The sequence below is a fragment of the Anguilla rostrata genome, chromosome 4 (genome assembly GCF_018555375.3).
Source record: "Anguilla rostrata isolate EN2019 chromosome 4, ASM1855537v3, whole genome shotgun sequence".
NCBI lineage: Eukaryota > Metazoa > Chordata > Actinopteri > Anguilliformes > Anguillidae > Anguilla > Anguilla rostrata.
Window position 1 is genome coordinate 21,198,397 of NC_057936.1, and position 21,809 is coordinate 21,220,205.

The following is a 21,809-nucleotide window of genomic DNA, read 5'->3' on the forward strand; positions in this document are numbered from 1 at the left end:
TTATGTCGCGTGAATAGTTTATATTAATTATTAATTAAATAATTCAACTGTAAATAAAGTGTGTATTTGAACACCTGCCATTGCTGCATTTTTCAAAATCACAATTATATAATCAATGTACATCCAAAATATGAATAATAAATCGTAATAATCCATGTTGTGTAATATATGAGAAAAAATAAAACTACTCTTCTGGGTCAGCACAACCAGTCATTTTCTTTTCTTTTCTCGCCTGTATTACGCACCTGGCTGCTCTTTCTAGCGCTTTTCTTTCCATTCTTCGAATCTGATCATTTAGCAATAAAACAACTTAAAATGGAGCAAATCCAAAAACACAACATGACATGCTTACAGAAATTATTATAAACAATAGCGTTGAAATGTATTGCACTGGCCGAAGTAATTTATACTTGCTTGTGCCTTTAAATCGCTGATTTCATTTTTTTAAACAACAATGCAAACTCCAAGTTATTCCTGCATATCATATACAATATAGGTATATATATAGTTTTTTCCCTCTCGTTCGCCCCGATAAAAGACCCCGAATAATAATGAATCATTTCATAAATAATGGGTTTAGGAGCTTATCGACAACGAAGTGGCCACTGCCGCGCGCTTATCTCGCCTGGCCACATTGCTCCCGTGTTCCGCTCCCCATACTAAGCGGCGCGCTGGACGTGATGTGGAATTATATAGACCTCACTTCCAGCTCCACACAGCACTTCAGTGAATCTAAAACCCCAGACATGGATGACCCTCGACAAAATGGCTCCACACATACACTAATATCAACAACACTTCGGTAACGGTAAGGGAAAATAGATATTTCATTGGAATTTTAGTATTTCATAAGTTTTCAAAATACGAATATTATAGTAACAATATTTATAATAATTTATTCGTTATTGTTCGTTCCTGTGAGCTGTCGGTTCGTTTTATAAATCGGCTATAGCAATGAGGCCCATTTTTTCGTATTTGTAGGTCGAATACCTTTTAGTCGATAATCGATGTTTTTGTCAGACATTTTAAATCGACGGAATATTGCCTATATCTAAATGCATTTGTGAAATTATATTTGTTACAAACGGATGGTTATTTAATCGTCTAACAACAATGTATGATCACATTTGTAGTTGTTTGTATTTGTGTACGCATTCAAATTGACGTTATAGTTAAAGCATATGAAACAGGTTATTCTGAAATGTTTAATAACAGATAACCTGACAGAATTAGGAAAAATTGTGAATTTGAATTCGTTTCGTTTGTCTTTCTTGTTTTCCTGTTTGTTTTAATTTCGAAAACAAGACAAAGGACTGATCTCAAATATATGTGGAGAATATTTACGCATTCCCATGAACCATTATACATAACTTATGTAATGGTAATCATACCTTAGATAGGTTAATGTCCTCTAAATCATTGATGAAGGTGGTTCTATAGTTATGTCGATCCTCTCAACGAAAAGTTAAAATCTATACTGGGGAAAACCAAGGGTTTTATAGTTAAAATCATTTAAAAGCCTGCATTGGCGTAGCTTAATTATTTCACAGCCGATTGCACAACTCACCTCGATTATAAAAATGTGCACATTCAATTAATAATAGTACTCATACTAATACTACAACCACCATCACCATCACCACCACCACCACTGCTTCTACTACTACTACTACTACTGTTACTACTACTACTACTAATAATAATAATAATAATACCAATACATTTATTTATTTGTTGGAAAGCAATACAACCTAAATTTATTTCGAGATCAAATTATATTCACGATTACAGCTATAGCAGCGGTTTGTTGGAGAACAGGATTTCCCAAACATTTTCTCTTGATTTGACGGCAGCATCAACGCTCATATTTACTGTAAAAGCGTGTAGTACGTGGGAGAATATAGGCTACTTAGTGGATATTTCAATATGTTTCATCATAACTTCGCTCGTCATATTGCAGAAAACGCATAAATTAATAACATTAGTGCAACATTTGAATGGAGCACATGACAGAATGAAATTATAATGAGGTCCATCAAAACAAAGATCATCTTGATTTTGGTCGTGTTTAATTTTAACGCAAGTTAGCCTTTTAAACGATGTTGTGGACACAAACGCTAGTCTTTCGAACGCAGTGCAATAGTGTTAGTAGTCTTGTTTAATTAAGCATGACAGTGTATATAATAAATATGTGAGAAACAAGAATACTTAATTAATCACCGGCAATTACAGAATGGTGTCATCTGCTCATATTAAATGCTGAAGATATTTTCAAGTATAGTTAAATACATTCGACTTGTGCAAATACCGTTTGTTAAGGCATTGGTTGTTGTTCAGTGAAAATGTGTATTTTCATTACGAGTAAAACTGAGGACACGAAATAAATAACAGTTAGACGCTGTTGGTAGGCCTACTGGAACCTGCCCGACGATAGACGACATTCACAGTTTAACATAAAATAGGCACCCTAATAGATACAAAAATGAGCGTATTTCAAATATCCAAAAACACGAAACGAGAGCTAAGCCTATCACAATGCCACTTAAACGGTATGCTGATTATTGGGCAGATGCAAGAATGTATGGAACTGATAAAGTCCCCACTCCCCTTTCGAAGCACTGTCATGCATTTATCAGTAGCAACATTTAAGGTCTTGTCAGGAAATTATGTAGGTCAAGTTCAAGTTTTTTTTTTTTTTTTTAAACTCACTCCAACATAGAATTAAAGAGGATTCCACAAGACCCACCACTGGCCTACTCTTAGAACGGGGCTTCTTTACAAACGAACAAACAATATATTTTTGTATGTTTTTCTTGCTCATAGAGGGAGCAGACAGCAGAGCATTATCGTAGTTGGAGATGAGACTGTAGCTATCTTAGTTCTTTATTTGGCATATATCAGGCCTCTCAATTACATAAAAATTAATGTAAATTGTCTAATTCCAAGAATAATGCTAACTTTCATAAAGTTTCTGTAATCAGTCTGATTAGAACGCAAAAGTAGCTGTAGTACATTCAATAATACATGGAAGTTACTAAATAATTCGTGGATCTAATTAACCCTTTAGGTCAGAAATTCTTGATTAGAATGCTCTCAACTGAACATTATAATGCTGATGTAACAATCACTACTGGTGACTGAAATCAACTGAGTTCTAGAATACTGACTTACTAAAAATATTTCAAAACAATCTACTCTTAAAATGGTTAATGTTGATATAGGCTGCAGTCCCCATCATGCTGCTGTAGCCTATACATTTACTGTGTAGTTGCATTTGCTCAAACATTGTGCAAATACAACTACGCGGTATGCGTCGGGCTCTGCAGGATTGAACTAGACTTTGTTGTACTATGATGAGGCAGGTCACGATGTGTGCGCACATGATATTGTAGACTACAGTCAGTGACTTTAGGGTCAATCTAACAGGTGATGCACAGAAATTGAGCTCGTTTTATTAATTATTTTAAAATAAGAGTTTAACGTTGGGAATTGTAAACACACGTATTCTCTTTTTCCCAGGTGACATCGGGGATAGTGTAGCCTACTGTGGAGTGTTAGGGTCTAAGGGCGAGGATTGTGTTTTACGCATTCGTACGTTTCCTAAGCTATACACATATTGTATATTTTGCGGAATACAATTTGATAAACCATGAAAATGATGGAAAAACTGAAACCCGAGTTCGACGAGAACAGTCCTGGGGGAGAGGCGTGTGGGTCACCACGGCACGGCACGACTTCTACAAGTCTCGTGGTGGAAGGGGGTGATGTGTGCGAGAAACAGGAAGGCACGACAGCGGTGGACTCTGCAGAGAGTCAGCGGAGAAGCGAGACTGTCCCAGGGGACCACTGCAAAGGGACTGTCATCATTAATGGCGTTACCAAGGAAACGGCTTACAACACCAACGAGCTGAAAAAGGAAGTGCCAGTGATCGAGCTGGCCAGGAGAGGAGGGACCGTGGATATAAAAACCAGGGAGCATAAGGCAGACAGCAGCCACAAGGTGCAGACCACCGAACTGTGCAGACCTCCTATTCCCCTGCCGCTGCCTCCCCGGGACCCGCTGAGCGAAACTCGAATGGTGCAATTGAGTCCTCCCGCTTTCCCTCTCCCGGCCCGAGCGATGCTGTACAGTAACATGGCGCAACCGCTCGGCACCCTGAACAGGTAAATTGAAATTGATTGATATTAACGCTAGTTACCAGGCATAGCCTATAGCAGACTTATGCTTTATCGTATTTGAAAGTAGAATTATTGGGTTTCTGCTTTTTTAATATTCGGAGCACCTTAAAGCAAATGTTGGACAGCAGTAACAGACACGTCTCATGAGGCATCGACGATCGCATGTTGTGACAGCCTACCACTATTTATGATCACTCAAGAACATTTTAATGGGATACCTATGAGCTGATAATACTATGATATTTTAAAAACTAAAAATGAATTCACATTAAATTAAAAATAAAAACACGAGACTACGACTAGCATTTAAATCATTCTTATGTTGTGAAACGTGACTAAACGGATTTGTATGTGCTGTAACTGATCATTAAATATGTGCTCATTGATATTAATAGACAGAAAGGCAGGTACACTGTAAAACATTTGAGATTATCTTTCTGAACTTGACCGAAACTAATATCATAACAGAACATCATAATGGACCTTCATTCGTATTACATTTATAACAAACAAAATTAACCTATAGGCTATAGCAGGCCAGGGCACACTTTAAAAAATATATATTTAAAATAATTTAATACACAAACTGATTAAATTCTAATATTTATTCATTAGACGAATTTATTATAAGGCCGTGGATGCTCAGGTGGAGCCGTTGTACCCTTGAGCAAGGTACTCAACCCGAATTGCTTCTGTAAATATCCTGCCGTATAAATGGATTGTATGTAGCCTAAAGAATGTAATCTGTGTCAGTCTGTCTGGTCTGGATAAAGTATTCTGCTAAATATAATCAATGTGACGTTTTGCTGTTTTAGAACATATAACGGTAGGCTACTATTTCAATATTATTTCTTCCCACAGAATAATTTAGAACTTCGAATTGTTTTCTGTTTCAGTTAATCTAGAAATTTAGATGCTGAATCATGAGTTGATATTTAATTTCGACATTCAAAACTCAACATGTGTTATCAAAACGACGAAATACGTGAGCTACAAAAGACAATATAACTTCCAATCAAAGTATTTAAAGAATATAAGTTTGACGAAAGAACACTTGACAAGACCAACATCTCTATCAAGCAAGATCAAGGGAATTCATTGGACTTTTGTGTAATTCTTCGGCAGTGGCTTTGGCGGTGATCCGGACCAATACGGCATGTACCCCAGCAATCGGGTGAAACGTCGACCGGCGCCTTATGAGGTTGAAATCAACGATGGTAGGAGAATTTTAGATCTTTATATGTATGGTAAGATGCGCTTTGGCTGTGTTTTGAAATTCCAGTTCATTCCATCCCTTCATGCTTGCATTTTACTCACACTCAATGAGATATCAACTGTCAAAGGAAAATCAGCTTTCAAAGGAAAATAAGCGAAAAGGTTTAAAAACGGTTCCATATCATTACTGTGAAATGGACCGTAGCTCAGATTGTAAATATAAATATGATAATACCACCTAAATGCCGACAGAAGGAAAGATTGTGTGATTTAAGAAATCTTGCAGGATCAGAAGACACTAAGAAGCCAATCTGAATTTTACAATATTCCTAAATGATTTTGTACTCTTAGGCTGTAACTGCTGCACTCTACAGGATTCCATTCCATCTCACCACTCATTTACTCTTTGGTCTCATGATTAACACTGTAGAATACAATTAAATTAAAAATATATTTGAACAGCAAGAAAATACTTAAGGAAATGTTCAGATTGGTTCAGATCAGTTTCTGTCAGGTATTATTTTTGAGTTTTAACTGTTTACAAAAAAATTATGTCTGAGAACTGTGACCAATTCTTTGGGAATAAGGTCCGGGGTTCTTGGTTTTTGTGTTTGCAACCTACTGGACATTTTTTCAACCTAATGGACGTTTCACATTTCATGACACATTTGTCCGTGTTATCAATATATTGTGACATTCCATGTTGTGACACATCCCAGGAGTCGTGTTTATTGGGATTAGCTTTCATGTTTTTCTGTGTTGCATATGTACCCACTGGGTGAATTTTAAACCATGAGAAACGCCATAAAAGGCTTGTGATAAAACCAGCCTGAAATAAATAGCTATTTCAGTACAAAAAATTATAAAATGGCATAATTTTGGCAAGAACATTTTCTTTTATGTGACTGGTGCATTTAAATGAAAACAGCAAGAGGAGAGGAATGGAGAGAAGGGAGGAAAGAGGGAGAAAGTGGAAGTGGGGGGCACAGGGTTTAGAGATGCCTGGAGGAGGACACACACGCGTGGCATATCTAGCACAGATAGCTGCTGCTATCCCATAAATATGCAAATATGCAGCACTGTGCCTATAGCTGGCACTGCAGTCAGAGCGACTGGATTAGATGTGAAGGCTGAGCTGAATATGCATTAAGAGAATAATTAACATATTTGGCTTCTTTGCGTGCACGAACCTTATACTGTCAAGGTATTTATTTATATTTCTTGCATAAATAATATTGTGTGCAGCATTATCATTTATTACTCGGCAACCTCAAGTTTGACACTGTGCAGGGCATCATTTTAAAATTAAAATGAAGTCTTTTCATAGGGTAAATGTAATCAATTCATGCTAATTTGATGAAGCGTGAAAGCAATACATTAACATCAAGACATCAAAAGAATCAAAATAATTGTTTTTCCTTTCCTTACAAGAAAAAAATGATATACATTATGCTGAACATTTGTAATTATGATCAGATTTTAACCAGATTATTGTTATTGTTATCATAGTATTATTATATATCATTTTTCGGTGAGAAGCAATACAAAATTTGAACATCCAGAATGTCTGCAAATAGCTGAGCCAATCTGTTTACTTGAGGCCTTACTGCCACCAAATGGCATTATAATTGATCTAATGCAATAGATTTAATGTATATTTTTTGGCTGTTAAGCAGCTGATGTCAAATGACCAACATGGTTCAGGTTTGAAACACATCAAGTGTTCACTCTGGTCATTAGCGTTTCCACTCAAGGAAGTTTAATCAGGAACAGCAGGAATGTTATCTGCAGTGAGATCCATCACCAAAATAAGTACTCACTGGCCAACTAAAAACGTATCATCATTTAGATGCGGGCGGAGGATAAACCACCCTATAACTAGGACCCTAACTGTAGCTGTTCTGCAATGCTAGCACCACACAAAGAAGAGTCCGTTTCTAAACACCTGTAGTGGTGTGACAGCCGCACACACAGAATGACACAGTACATAAGCACTGGTGTGTCAGGAGATAACTTTTATGAATGTTATTTAAACAACACAAAGGCGGTGATGAAGGGCTGGACTCACCCTCCTCCTCCTCTCTCTCTTCCTCTCCCGCGCAGGTTCTCAGCCCAAGGTCGTGCGCAGGATTTTCACCAACAGCCGGGAGCGCTGGCGCCAGCAGAACGTGAACGGCGCCTTCGCCGAGCTCCGCAAGCTGATCCCCACCCACCCGCCCGACAAGAAGCTGAGCAAGAACGAGATCCTGCGCCTGGCCATGAAGTACATCAACTTCCTGGCCAAGCTGCTGGACGACCAGGACGACGTGGTGGGCGGCGAGCCGGGCTCCCGGGCGCGGGAGGGGCGCGAGGCCGCGCTCGTCCGGGAGGACCTCCTCCAGGGGATGCTGTCGCCCAACTCCAGCTGCGGCAGCCTCCTGGACGGGGACGGCAGCCCCGAGAGCTCCGCGGAGGAGCAGGACTCCTCTGTGGAGTCGCGCCCGGGCCCCCGCGGCCTGCGCCACCCGGGGCTCCCCTCGGACGGAGGCGCCCGCCGATGATGGCTCCGGCGGGGGACTCCGACGCCAGAGCCCTCAGTCACCTGGAGAGAAAGCCGCACGGAGAGATGCAGTGGGCGGGGCTCCAACATTTCAATGGCGCGGACTTCTACTGGGACACTCCCGAAATTATGTTGTAGCTCTCGTTTTTCGTTAATAGAGTCTTCTGCATCCCACCCAGCGAAGATAAACAAAAAGGCCTTGTGGTAGACTCTGGTACATACAAGAAAAGGGTTTACTCAAAGTTGGATTGATTTTGTCTGTATAAAACCTGCTGTTGTAAGCAGATAATGGGCCAAAAGAACAAAAAAAAAAAAAAAAACTAAGGACGAGGGGTTAAAGTTGGGGATGAATCCACTGAGGGAAGAATTAACCAGCAACAGAACAAATGAAAATGAGAAAAATCAAAGGCTGGTTTCACGGACACGGATTAAGCTTAGCCCTAAACGAAATTGAGTTTTGTTGGGAGAATCTCCATCCAAAATAGAATTTAGTCTAGGACTAGGCTTAATCTGTGTCTGTGAAACTGGCCCCAAGAGTTTAAAAATGGTACCTTTTCTTTTTTTGTGAATTTTCTCTAGGTACACTATAAAGACAGTAATTTTTCCAAGAATTCACTTTAACGTTTGCAACTGACATTTTTTTTAACAGAGGCGCCACAGTTTTTTATGGCTGAAAACAGAACATCTCTGTCTGCACTGGGAAATTCCAAGTGCCAGCAATGTGTACTAAATGGCATCTAAAATCAGTTAAATCAGCTCATATTGACACTGGTTATACTTACTTCTGCTTAAAAAAGAAAAAAAAATGGCAGTGTTCCTCATGAAAACATTATTCTTTTTAAGTGACAAAAAAAAAACCATATCAATTTTAGTATTTATCAAATAATGTTTTCAATGCAAAGGGATACAAGAGATACTGCCACCAAGTGTACATAAAATCTGAAGTGTGTATCTGTATTTAATGATGAAAGCTGTGGGTTTATTACTTACCTTTTTATTGTCCTTTGGTATGGTACATTCAGTTTACCACCTCCTAGCTTCTTGGATCTGTCTCCCTCCCTCTCATTCATATCATGGTGATAAAATAATGGCTCCATTTCATTCCAGTGAATGTTTATCACTGTATTTGACTTTATTGAATTCTGCTTTTTCTCAGCAGACATTTGAGTAATCAGTCTTGGTACCTTCCGTTCCTTTACATAATAAACAAAAAAAAAAAAAGGATTATTTTAATGTGACATTTGGTAGGAGCACATTTGTTGTAAGATTATTGTAAATAGAACTATAATTATATGCAATGTTATATCGCAGAATTTTCAAAAAAAAAAAAAGAAAGAAAAAAGAAAGAAAACAATAAAACAAAAAGAAAAACACAAAAATGTCTCATTGTGATATTTACTGCCAACATGACATTAAGGAGAGTATACCCAGTTCTTGTCATTAGTTCCTAGTTTTTATTTAAAGTATGCATATATAGATATAGTCTTTGTACACATTTCCCCTGAACTAACATAGAATGTATAAGCCTACTAACTAAAATAACTTCATTCACACAGAGAGTGAAATAAACATTAACATAAACATAACGCGAATAATAATAGCTAATGTGCTCATTACTAAATGGCTTCGATGGACTCCTAGGGGGACTGGGGGCCCATTCTCCCTTAAGGTTTGGTATAATTAAAAGCTGTTGTGTACCTACTGAACACTACTGAACCTAGTGGGTTTTATAACACAAACCTACTGAACCTGCTGCAATTAGAATGAGTTTTCAAGTATGGATCTGCAGTGCTCCTTGAACATTATTAATTATTTAGTCACTAATTTTAATAAGTGTTGCATTTCTTCTTTTTTTGTCTTTAATCTCCACATCTTCTAAGCTCCTAATAATGTCTACTTATCAAAAAGGATTACTCAAAATTTGCTTTGTTATTAAATGTTAAGGCCAAATTAGCTGCAATACATTTTGAATGTCCTTATCTATATACACAGCATTTTAGCCAGAATGTATTCTTAATTTTCAATAGTTATCTGGTTTACATTTACTTTATTTAAAAGCAAACTGAACTGATATCACACTATACTGGCCCAGAAAATGGGCTTCACATGAGGCACCATGCATTCTGAAATCACAAAATTAGTAAAGTTACAAATGTGGACTGTCACTATGGACAGCAAGCCATTTATAAAACAGCATAGGTCCCATATGGATCGCAACTATACAATGAGCCCACATAGTGAAATAATGAAATGAAACATATTCTATTTTTATACATATTCCATTCCCACTCCAAAAGGTGAGCATGGCATGTCATTTTTATAAACAAAGTAAATTTCCTCTATTGTGGGTAGTTATAGATAATATTACATTTGCAAATAATCAATGATGAATTTAACTCCTTTGTACTCCCTATTTGTTACCCATTCCAGGCAATGTATTCAGATATTGATATTGTTATTGATATACAATGGAACGTGTCTTTTTTATGTTTATTTTTATTACAGTTTGATAATGCCATTACTTGTACATGATTTGCAAATTAAGTGTCCTATAACTCTCAATATGAAAATTTGTAAGAAATTCAGAACAAACCTTGCAAATGACAAAATATGGTCCACTGTACAACATGATAGATTGTGGTGCTGTGAAAACCCCATGTTGTTATATTACTGAATGTGATATGGATTTTCCATATTCGGGGGATGGGCAGGCTATTTGCCGTTACTGTCGCCGCTTTGATGGAAATCCGCAGACTGATAACATCCAGAGCCAATGAAAAAGTAATCAGGTTGTCTGCAGCTCCCAGTGGGAGTAGGAGGAGGTGTGAAAGACTGGGGCAGGGGCAGTTCCCAGCCCATCCTGTTCACCCTTTCCCACGGAGCCGGAACACCCATAAGGGGGCCCCTGTATGGTGGTTCTTAATTTAGCATTTTTGCTATTTATTATTGTGGGGCCCATTTTAAAGATCACACTTAGGGCCCCGTAGGCACACGGGTCGGCTCTGCTTTCCCATCGCTTTCCCTCAGGCCCTACACTGGAAACAAAAATCACACCCCGCTGCATGCCACCACTCTCTTCCGCAGGACCCGCCTCCAGCCCAGGGCGATTCAACTGGGACCACGGCGCCCAAACGCTGTCCACCATAGACACAGACTCGCGGCAGAATAACGACGGACAGTTATACATTCAGAAGAAATCTACACGTCAAGAGAACCTGGCACGCATGCACCATTTATAAAAGGGTTTGGCACCAGGGATAGTAACTGAAGAACCTTGCGGAAGCAAAGGTTAAAAAGAATGTGGTGGCACAAAAAGAAATAAAAAGCTTTAAAAAACCTTGGGAATCATATACTCAATCACATTAAACTATGCATGGTCAGCACTGTGTTGAATGCAACCCGGTAATTACATTCAGTATTGTATTGTAATTGTAATTACAATATAGTAACAGGAGGTCAAGAGTACCTATTTTATATTCACAGCATCATTGACACACATGGGGCAACTGTGAAGAAAAACCTCTTCTCTGCAAACATTATTTATAGTACTTCACTCAGAATCAAGGATTAATTAGGAGCTGAATAGACTTGTTAGGAGTAATGGTTCCCCTGTGCGGGTAACAAAAGAGAACATGGAGTGGTTTGTGTCCTGAGGAGATACTTCTCTCTCTTTTTTTACACGCGTATGCGTGTTTGTTTCTTGGCCCTGAAGCTATGAGCAGCTCTACAAGGACAGAACATTGTAAAGGCACTAGCACACATGCTAATCAAGACCATGGTGACACTGCCACACACACGTGAAGATGAAGTGGATGTTCTCTTTGATGTGCGAAGACTTTAACTGAACATCCATTTTATCAGGAGCATCTTCAAAAGAAAGTCAAAAATTAGATTTGTTGTAAATACCAAAAGAGGACCAACACTCAACCTTTGCTTAAAATATGAATTCCATATTTTAAATATTAAGTTTAAGTAGTAATAACAGGGAAAGATATTCAAGTAGAGGAATGATCCTCCTTCCAAGTGCTCTTCAGTCAATATGTCTGTCCTTAAGTCTTGCATATCTGATCTATGACATAACCGCCTCTTGGTGCAAGGGACCAGTTTGGTGGAATCCATCAAGGCATTTTAACGAAATGATTAAATCTCAGTGGAGTTTGCCTGGGAGTTTTCCTTTTTAATTATGTGAAATAATTCTCCCATTTTCCCATAAGAGGCTGACATGAGAACAGGCAGGACCCAACCTTGATAGATCTCAGAGGGGCTGAACGACAATAGACCTGGCAGTGGGCAGATAAAGAACATCATCGGGAGAGCAGATAAGTAGGCCGGCTGAATGAATCCAATTAAAAGGCCCCTCCCTCCCTGGTCATCAGATGGCTCACCAGGGGGCTGTGGAGGTTCCAGTGAACCTGGGAGAGGGCTGGTTCTCAGCTCCAGAGAGCTGCGAGGGAAAGAGGGCCTGGCTGGGTCTCTCACCAGCCCTATCAGCTTCCGGCATCGCTGATCGTTCCCCTGAGGAGAGAGGTGGCGTGGGGGCGGTGATCCGAGGGCAGAGCAGGGGTGTGGAGTGCGGGGGGGGTTTGGGGTGGGGTTTGCGCGTATGCGTGTGTCTGTGTTAGTATATGTGAAAGAGGCCGCTAATTGCTTGGCTAGCGCTGCACAGAACTGGAGGGACAATGGCTGGCTGGGACTCTCACACATACACACACACACACTCTCCCGTCGTGAGCGCCAATCCCGTGCAGCTCATGTGTCCCTGGAGTCCTGGGGAGGTGTGTCCCCTGCCCTTCAAGGGCTCCCCTCTTTCTGCTTTACTAATCAGCTCGCTCTCCCTTTTTCCTTTCATTCGTTTGCCATTTGCTCTTTTCGCTTTCACCCTCACCCTTTCATTTCCTCTTGGCAACGTACCTTTTTGCCCTCAGAATATTTAGAAAGAAAAAAACAACCATTTCCTTGCTGGATTCTGTTCCTATATTTCTGTCATATTCTTTAGAAGAATTTGATCGACTTTTGTTGCTGTGCTGTTGGTCTGGTCACTCGTACCACTGAGTAGAGACTAATTATTAAACCCGAAACTTTGTTAATTGCAAACCTGGGCAGCTGCAGATAGCGGTAGAGTCTTCCGCTCTTAAAAGTCCATATACAGTCTGATTTCCTCTCACAGAGGCTGTAAACATGACAGCATATTCCTCCCCCTTATCGTTACAGACACAACCATTTTATCTTCTGTGTTTTTGGTGACACTGAGGTCAAGTAGTAGCGTGTAAAAGAATCAAAACAAACAGATTACAGTTTAAAATGGCACCCCAGTCAGATATTAGAGCCTCTCATAATACCATGATGATATTTACCCTCACAAGCCAAAGTCCCTCACTGCAAGTATGATTCCTCATTACACATCCACCATAGTTGGCTCTAATATACTTGATCAGTCAGGTGTTTTCGGGTTATTCTGCGAGAAAGAAAACTATTCTTCATAAACACAGGATGCTGGAATGTGCCAGTGTCAACCTTTTCAAAATGAATACACTTTTTCCACACAATACAGAACAGCAAATTGCATATCTGATAGGTTAATGAATTATGCATGATGTGGATACTGTTGGCAACAACCCAGCAACCTACAAATTCAGCTGCAATTGTCTGAGACTAATCCTTTAACAGCTACACGTGATGGAATAAACAAATGAAACCTGTGTATTGAAGATGATCCACATCCCTTAATTCAACGCTTATGTTTGCTTAGGTCTGTGTGCAGGCACAGCATTCACTCTCAGACTGAGCTGTGTGGTCAATCATTGACCAGGATACTGGGTGTGTTTATGTGTATATCTGGGCAGGCAGTTCGAGGGGAATCTTTTTGAAAATAGGGTTGTTGTTCCAGTCACAAGCAGTAACTATTACCCTCAGTGTGGGCTGCTCGCAGTACATACGGACCAGCGTTGATCAGCCTCAGAACAGGCTGCTCGCAGTACATAAGGACTGACATTAGCCTCAGAGTGAGCTGTTCACCGCACATGCGAACCTGCTTGCCCCATTAAGGCTGATTCTTGTCTCTTAAAAACCTTGATCAACAATGAAGAAAGTTGCTATTGCATTTTTCTGGCTCCTGCTTACAGTGAAGACAGTTTCCGCTCAAGGTAAGAGAAACACACAAAGTTCTATTTTTCCAAGATTGTTGTAGTCCTGAAAATCCTGGGACATAAATCATTTGACTGTTGTTCTTATATTTTGATCAAATTACTGCACATTCTACAAAATGTGTACCATTTACAGATAATAGTGCAGTTGTTCATGATTTTTCTCTTTATTTTTGGCTGGACCGCAACAGCGGGGCCAGCCCTACAAACGCGAATGTCTGTGACTGAGTGACTGAGTGAGTGATGAAGTTACACCATTGGTCGGCCGGATCATGTGTGTTAGGTCCAGCCATATACTAGATTTTGACCTGGTCTTGTTTTGAGTGAGAAAGAGACTATGGAACTGGCTGTTTTATCTTGGGTACATGTATGACTTGTTTGAACAATCTTTAGCTGGCAGACCCTGAAGAAGGAAATGGTTAACTAAATACCAGGTCAACACAAGAAAAGGACACGGCAGGTTTACTTTTCTCTCCAGGACAACAGTGGGATAAACGATCAGTCTCATAAACCAATGCTCATTATGAACCACTTCATTGATGCCATTTTCTATCCCACAATCTCGGGAGTGAGCAAACCCACATATTGGGGGTACCGTGTGTATTAGTTTTAATAAAGCATGACGTTCAGGTCAGCCGAGGATCATCCGCAGTAAAACACAAAAAACAATTCATGAATTTAACTGCGCAACCATCTTTACTAGCATTGCTGCAGTCATTTAGCCCAGTGTGAGGGCAATAAGGAAATTAAATGGACTGCAGGCAGCATACTAGAGAAAACCAATGTTATGGATTCATGAAAATAAACATAAATCTGTAAGCCAATACTACACAAATGGGAAACCATGTGCAATATACAATATAAAATACACTGAGTTCTCTTTTGAATGATTGATCTGCAGAGGCAGCTGTACGAGCGTTACCGAACTGGCTTACTGGCATCATCGCGGTGGTGGTGTTCCTTTTCCTGGTCTTTGTTGCCTTCCTGGTCAACAGGGCGTGGTGTGAAAACTCCAGGTAAATGTACAACAGGTATCCATCAGAGCAGGAGACAGCTGTGGCGCTTCAGGTTTCAAGGGTTCTCTCCATCTCAAGGCATTATGACATCACTAAATGATTTGTCTGGATAGGATATCAACACCACTTTACTTCTCCAGGTGCCCGTATATTTAATATCAGCTCAAGCAGTCACTAGCAAAGAGAAAGTGCTTTTGATGGATTAACAAGAGGGATGACTCACCGGTCCTGCCGTGTGATCCTCCAGTCTGGTCTTGATGGCCTTATGGTTCGGCTGTACGCTTCATTCAACAACCCACTATGACTGGAACTACAGGTCATATCATATCATATCACGAACCAGCCATTGCATTTATGGAACACAGAACTTCAGAGCACCTGAAAAACAGGAAATGACTCGGCTCTCCATCACATAATATTTATTATTTAATTGGGCAATACCAAGACATGGCCTTTAGTGCCAATTGATTCCTTACAAAGCCATTGGTGACTGTTGTCAGCAGTCCTGCAGGGTGACACAGACTCACCCAAGGAGGGAGGGAGGGAGAGTCCATCTTGCTGGGTACTCCCTGCCTCATCGCTCAGTAGTGACGCTTCAGGCTGACTGGGCACTCCTTACAACATGTGACTCCCATTCCAGTTACGATCTCCTGGCAAAGTAACTGCACTTCACTGCTGGGCTGTGCAGTGAATAGAAGTCATGGCTGGTTGGCCTTGTTTATCTGGATGCACATGGTTGTAACTAATTAGCAATGGGCCAGCTATTTCTGTTGGAGGGGAACTTGTCAGTTATTGATTGAGCCATGTTATAAGTCAACGCATTAGAGGACCGCAGTTTTTAACCAACTGGTGAAAGCGAACTGCAAGTGCCTGCCTGACCAGAGGATTCCCTAATGCGAGACAAGGTGAAGAACTCCCTAGAAACTGAATCCCACCCTCCACTTAAAATTACAAAACCTTGCAGTACCTCCCAGCCACAGTCAACACTAGCATGGTCAAGATTTAATCATACATATCCATGCAAAACAAACAGGTTATTTATCTGGACACAACTAGGAAGCCAAAATGTAGAGCTTTAAAAGAGTACATTAGAATGCCTTTCTTTTTGTTCCAATACCCCCCTTATTTAGGGAAGAGTCAAAGGCAGTGCCAGTGAAGACCGATGAAGACTACACTATGAAGAATGGAACACACTACGATACAGCTCTGGATATGGTCAGGTAATCCTCTGCTCTCTATGGAAGCTCTAAGCTCTACTTGATCTGTATCATGTTGGCTCAGAATGGTTCAAAAATTGTGTCAGGTAGACTTAACTGAAGATCACGGTGTCACAGTTGAACTGAGCCTCATTTCACATCTACATGTCAACAGTTAGCTGTGGGCAGCAGAGAGCAGCTAAAGTGTTAATTTAAGGTCTTCATGCTTGCTTTTGTTTAGTCTAGCTATAGAACTCTCAGAAACCGAAGAGGACAAAAATAACTACACATGGGATTCATTAGTGTGCGAACACAACGAAGGGTTCTTTTTAATTTGTGATGGAATACTGCTGCTACACAGTCTAGTTATAGGGGCGACATAGCTCAGGAGGTAAGAGTGTTCGTCTGGCAGTCGGAGGGTTGCCCGATCGATTCCCCCACTCTGGGCGTGTCGAAGTGTCCCTGAGCAAGACACCTAACCCCTAATTTCTCCCAATGAGCTGACTGGTACCTTGCATGGCAGCCTTTCACCGTTGGTGAGTGTGTGTGTGAATGGGTGAATTAGAGGCATCAATTGTAAAACGCTTTGGATAAAAAGCGCTATATAAATGCAGTCCATTTACCATTTAGTTACAGTATGTGGCAAGCTGGCAGTGATGAGAATTAAAATAGTGCGTGTGATTTTTTTTTCAAGGTTCTTCCTGAAACAAATCCACAAATTACCACATAGAAATGGTAAACTTATTAAGCAACATACATAACAGAATAGTTTCAAGTGTTAGATTTCCACACATGCACAAAATCTACTCACTTAAGTGGCCACTGTGATTAGTGGTAGACAAAAGGGGGTGATGTTTTTAAGGGAAAGTCCACGTAAGGTTAGTCAAACCACTTCTGTCTGTAAACATGCTAATAAACATATGGAATCGCATCACATTTCTCTAAGTCTCTGTATGTGTGTCTTACAGGACCAGTGAGCACGAGAACGCCTATGAGAACATGGCCATCCAGAACGCTGAAGAGAGGATCACAGTCATGTGATCGACGTCACACCAACAAAAAACCCTCGTTATTCTCCTGCACACCTCTCCTTTCAGCTCACGCGTGCTGACATTTAGATCACTCCAAACCCAAATACACTCTGACAAAATACTGACCAGACCCTTCGGTAAATGTCGCAGAACATTCCGGGTTTTTACCGCCAACCTTCTCAACAACAAGATGCATCCACTTCTGGAGGTCAATGGATCAGGACAGAGAGAAACATAGCTTGATGAAACTGATGGATGATCAAATCTAGAAATGAGTTAAATCAAATCAACATCTGTAGAATAACATCCGTAGCATGAACGCACCATAGTTACTGAGCACTCTAAACCACTCAGTTTACAGAATTCTGCTGAAAGGATTTTCATATTTCATTACTGAGCTTCAATTTTGTATTAATTGTTTGCATTTCTGCTTGTTCACACGCAATCATCGATTACTTTTATATTATCGGCAGAAGTCAATATCGTATCTTTACTATGAAAACCATTCCTGCTGTTTCACAGGTACATTTGTTTCACATACAGAAGCCAAATATTTGTCTAATGTAAACTTTTACATGAATCTGAATTTACTGTTTTCCGTACTTTAACTGACAAGGTAAATGAAAAATAGAATTGTTGTGTGCTTTTTATATCATACGCTTGCACTTGTAAATTTCCTCAAAGACAAGGCAATAAAGATGTTAACTGAAATGAAAGCCCTCTGTGTGGTTCTGCTGTCTTTGCAGGCAAAGAATGTCTCTGCTGACTAATGTGAAACCTTTCCACAAAAGTTCAAGGTCTGAAATGTGATTTAATGATTACAATTTTACATGGAAAGGTTGTGTGGAGTGGTATTTAGGAATAATACCTAAACTGACAGCACATCAGACTTCTTTTCAGCGTTCAACCATTCAACAGTTAGGAATTTCAAATATTGTCGCATACATTCTCTGGCCAGGACATTCTCCTGTCCCATGTCTGAAATGCTGACAGATTAATTCTGAAAGTTCACCGGCACGCACAAAACTAACTTCCTGTAGGCTTCCAGAACTTTCTGATAATGAATGTTGTAGTCTCCATGGCTGCATTTACTAGAAGTACAAGTATAAAATTACACAATAAGGAACTTGACACACCAATGCAAATTAGGACAAAAGCACTCCCTTCAAAAAAAAATAAAATAAGACAAAATATTTAATATTCACATATATTTTTTATTACAGCTCCATTCATTTGTCATTATATATCTAATATATGTATTTTAATTTCTTTGGATCTGAAAACATATCTTACATCAATCAATGACATATGACAATATAAATATATTTCAATGGCACTACATGGGACTAGCTGTCAGTAATAATGTGGCTTGAAATGCTGTATTCTGGGTTACAGGATTCAGTTTACAGCTCTTAAGACCAAGATCAGGACATGCTGTTCTCTTTCCTCATTACAAAACAAGAAGGCGAACACACACCACCAGAGAAAACTGGGTCAGGCACACAAATCTAAAACACCGATATGTCGGCCGTCAAAGAATCCCAGCAAAAGTAAACCTGGCTACTAATGTGAGAGAACGAGACTGGCGAGGCTACTGCTGCCCGAAAAACAAATGGACGCGTAAAAAAAGAGGCTCAACCGTAAGACCAACGTAATGTTAAAGGAAATTTAACTAGACACCCACGGCACTTGGGGTTGTGACAAGACTGCTTGCAGGTGAAGTATTCACTTGCTGCCTACGGAGTTGAAGCTTTCCATGGCACGGTGATATGTAATTAAACACGAGGCACTACAGAGACACGTACACAAAAAGGCATGTCTTATTCGCGATGGGGATCATACAGGGTCTTTACAGTCTTTATTATATGGGTGCAGTTGAGTTCTGCGACGTGTTTCTGCTGCAGTCGTTGTGCAGGTTACTCGAGCGTAACGACCGCGAAATCCAAACGGCAGTCGGTGGAACCAGCGCCTCTTCCTGTGTGCAATCGCGGGTCAGCGCGACATGACTGTCCAGTCACCTCGGGGACAGGATTTCCTGTCATTGTCAGCGGCGGCGAGATGCACAGAACCGAACGCCGGGTGGGCGCGTAACGCGCCCAACAAACCCACACGAAAGAATAAAAACAGCAGATGAAATGATTACGACATGCTCGACATGATGAAAGAAATAAATTACACATTTAGAAAATAAAACAAGTGAAAAGTATTGGACTTCCCTACAGCTACAATATTATTAAATGTTAATACTAACAACCAGCCTTTAAAAAGTTTTTGCGACTCAACGTTAAGGTGAAATATACTAATTTACACTTACGTATTGAAATAAAATGGCAGTCTCAGTGGTCACTGGAAAATAAAATTTAAAAACAGCATTTGCTCCTCCTGCCCATTCTTAAAACTGACTGCTTGTTCTGTGCGGAAATGCTAAAGGCCCTTTTCGAATTAACTGACTCAACAGAAATAGTCAATAGTTATGAACAAAGTGTGTGCAGACAAGCTGAGAAAAGGGAATTTCAAACCTTCTAAAGTGACTGAACACATCCTGAGATCCACAGCTCACCCAGATAAAAAATATATGTACCCCTAACTGTGCTACACTCACGTTTCCCAATGCATCGATATACTGAGAGACATTAAAAAGACCACACCGATTCAACTTGACGCGATATTTATATTTTGATGTGGATATTGCCAGATGTTCTCTAAACAAACAACTCACAAAATCAACCTGCCACACCTTACTTTATAAGTTAATGGTGCTATGCTATACATTGATGTTTTCTTAGCAGAGATATTTGGAAGTGGCCATGGGTTTTCTTGACTATTACAGAAGCCAACACTTTACTTGAGCCCTTTGACATAAGGCAGACAACACAGTCATACACATGACATAACAGCTATTTCAAGATGAAATAACATGACAGTTCATCACTTTTATAAGTAAATGTTATAGCAGATGTTACAGACATTTGCAGATTTTAAAAAAGTTTTGTCATTTGACATAAGCTGATGTCATCCGTTATGCCATCGTGTGACATCTGTTATGTTTATGAGTGTTATGAGAGTCTTATGTCAAGGGCTCAAGTGCGTTACCATACTAAACATTTGACCTTGTAAATGGATAGAGAGGGCTGCCGGAAATAGACTGGCAACTGAGCACAGGCAGTCGAGATATTTTGCATACATAAAAATATCCACTTGTAGCGTCGTTTCGCATTTGAAACACGTTGTTGCATCAATGCCTTTCAGTACAAACGTTTCTACCAGTTAATCCATGTCCATCTACCTGTCTTCAGTTCACATGTGGACAAAAATAACTCAGGCACAGGCCTTTTGCTGCATGGCAAACATTATCAGAATATCTGGTCATATCTGCTATATTCATAACTCAAGTCTCTGGCCACACTCATCCCCAGACCACGAAACGGACACAAAACAGTTGAACACACTGGTTTGAGAGCTGGAATGCGTTAAAAACACCCCTCATCTACACAGGAGATGCTACAACAAGAGCACGCGAATGTGTGGACCGTCATGTGCTTAAAGGGATCAGCTGATTTGGAGGTACTGTGTGTGGGCAACTCCTCCCCTCCAGAACGTGACTGGGTGACGTTGACTGCAAAACCCCTCCCTCAAGCTGCAGGGGCACCTCTTGTGATCGGTGACATCGCTCACTACAGTCCTGGAGCTGCCTAGCAGCACTCACGTGACACGCTCCAGCACTGTACAGGAAGTGCTCAGCTGTTAAGGGAAGGACAGTTCTCGCACGCGCTGGTTTCCTGCGTCTTCGCCGGGTGTCAGAGGCCAGAGAGCAGCAGGCTCCACGTTAACGCACTGCGGTATTCGGAAGTGGGAGGAGCCAGGATATTAAGACAGGGCTGAGAGGGCTGGACTAAGGTTCCCTCTCCCATTCCCTTGGTTTTGTACTGAGTCAAACCGCGCCGCCGTGAATCAGCACAAACCAAGGGGAGAGGCGAGGGCGCTGGGACAGGGGACGGAACAGGGCCGCGGCACTGCCACTGTCATCAGCCCCCTCTGGCCACCTAGTCCCAGCACAACAGCGCCACCTGCAGGGCCAGTGTGGTCGAAGCGCGAGACAACACTTTTTGTTTAAGGATCCTACTGTCCCAATGTGGCATCAAACCCCCCCACCCCCCCACCCCCCAGGTGAACCCCAATCCCTAAATGTTTGAGGTCCTCCAGAAGCCCTTGTTAGAGTGGACAGATAAGGATGAGCAGTTGGGTGCTGCTGTCCCTCTTGCCACCCCCCCCCCCCCCCACTCCCCCACTCCCCCATCAGTGTGTGTGCCTGCAACTCTGGCCCAGTTCCCGGTGTTCCCATGGTGACGGCGTTAGGACAGCACCGCCAGAGTGACCACGCCCCTCTGCCGCTTGAGCACGGCCACGGCCTGCTCGTGCGTCGCCCCCTCCAGGCTCTCGCCGTTCACCGACAGGATCTGATCCCCCCGCTTCAGCCGCCCGTCCACCGC

General features: G+C 41.0%; 3 protein-coding genes across 5 annotated transcripts in view; 2 read left to right on the forward strand and 1 right to left on the reverse strand.

Moving 5' to 3' along the window:
- The first annotated feature begins 683 nt into the window (after nucleotides 1-683).
- On the forward strand, nucleotides 684-9,312 carry tal1 (T-cell acute lymphocytic leukemia 1). 3 transcript variants are annotated; one of them, XM_064331301.1, is made up of 4 exons: nucleotides 684-808; nucleotides 3,520-4,164; nucleotides 5,305-5,396; nucleotides 7,498-9,312. In XM_064331301.1, the coding sequence occupies exons 2-4, from the start codon at nucleotides 3,650-3,652 to the stop codon at nucleotides 7,932-7,934; spliced, it is 1,044 nt and encodes a 347-aa protein (XP_064187371.1). In that variant the 5' UTR covers nucleotides 684-808; nucleotides 3,520-3,649; the 3' UTR covers nucleotides 7,935-9,312. The 3 variants fall into 3 exon arrangements, with proteins under 3 accessions (XP_064187371.1, XP_064187373.1, XP_064187372.1); XM_064331302.1 differs by having other exon boundaries at nucleotides 694-808; nucleotides 1,306-4,164; XM_064331303.1 differs by lacking the exon at nucleotides 3,520-4,164 and having other exon boundaries at nucleotides 687-808.
- A 4,477-nt stretch (nucleotides 9,313-13,789) lies between these two features.
- On the forward strand, nucleotides 13,790-18,035 carry pdzk1ip1 (PDZK1 interacting protein 1). The gene is made up of 4 exons (XM_064331309.1): nucleotides 13,790-14,076; nucleotides 14,978-15,092; nucleotides 16,223-16,312; nucleotides 17,257-18,035. The coding sequence occupies exons 1-4, from the start codon at nucleotides 14,013-14,015 to the stop codon at nucleotides 17,327-17,329; spliced, it is 342 nt and encodes a 113-aa protein (XP_064187379.1). The 5' UTR covers nucleotides 13,790-14,012; the 3' UTR covers nucleotides 17,330-18,035.
- A 477-nt stretch (nucleotides 18,036-18,512) lies between these two features.
- Nucleotides 18,513-21,809, reverse strand: part of patj (PATJ crumbs cell polarity complex component) — a 98,707-nt gene continuing 95,410 nt past the window's right edge. Inside the window, exon 41 of the mRNA XM_064331304.1 lies at nucleotides 18,513-21,809. This exon is cut by the window's right edge and continues 9 nt beyond it. Coding sequence (XP_064187374.1) covers nucleotides 21,672-21,809 — 138 coding nt within the window. The 3' untranslated portion in view covers nucleotides 18,513-21,671.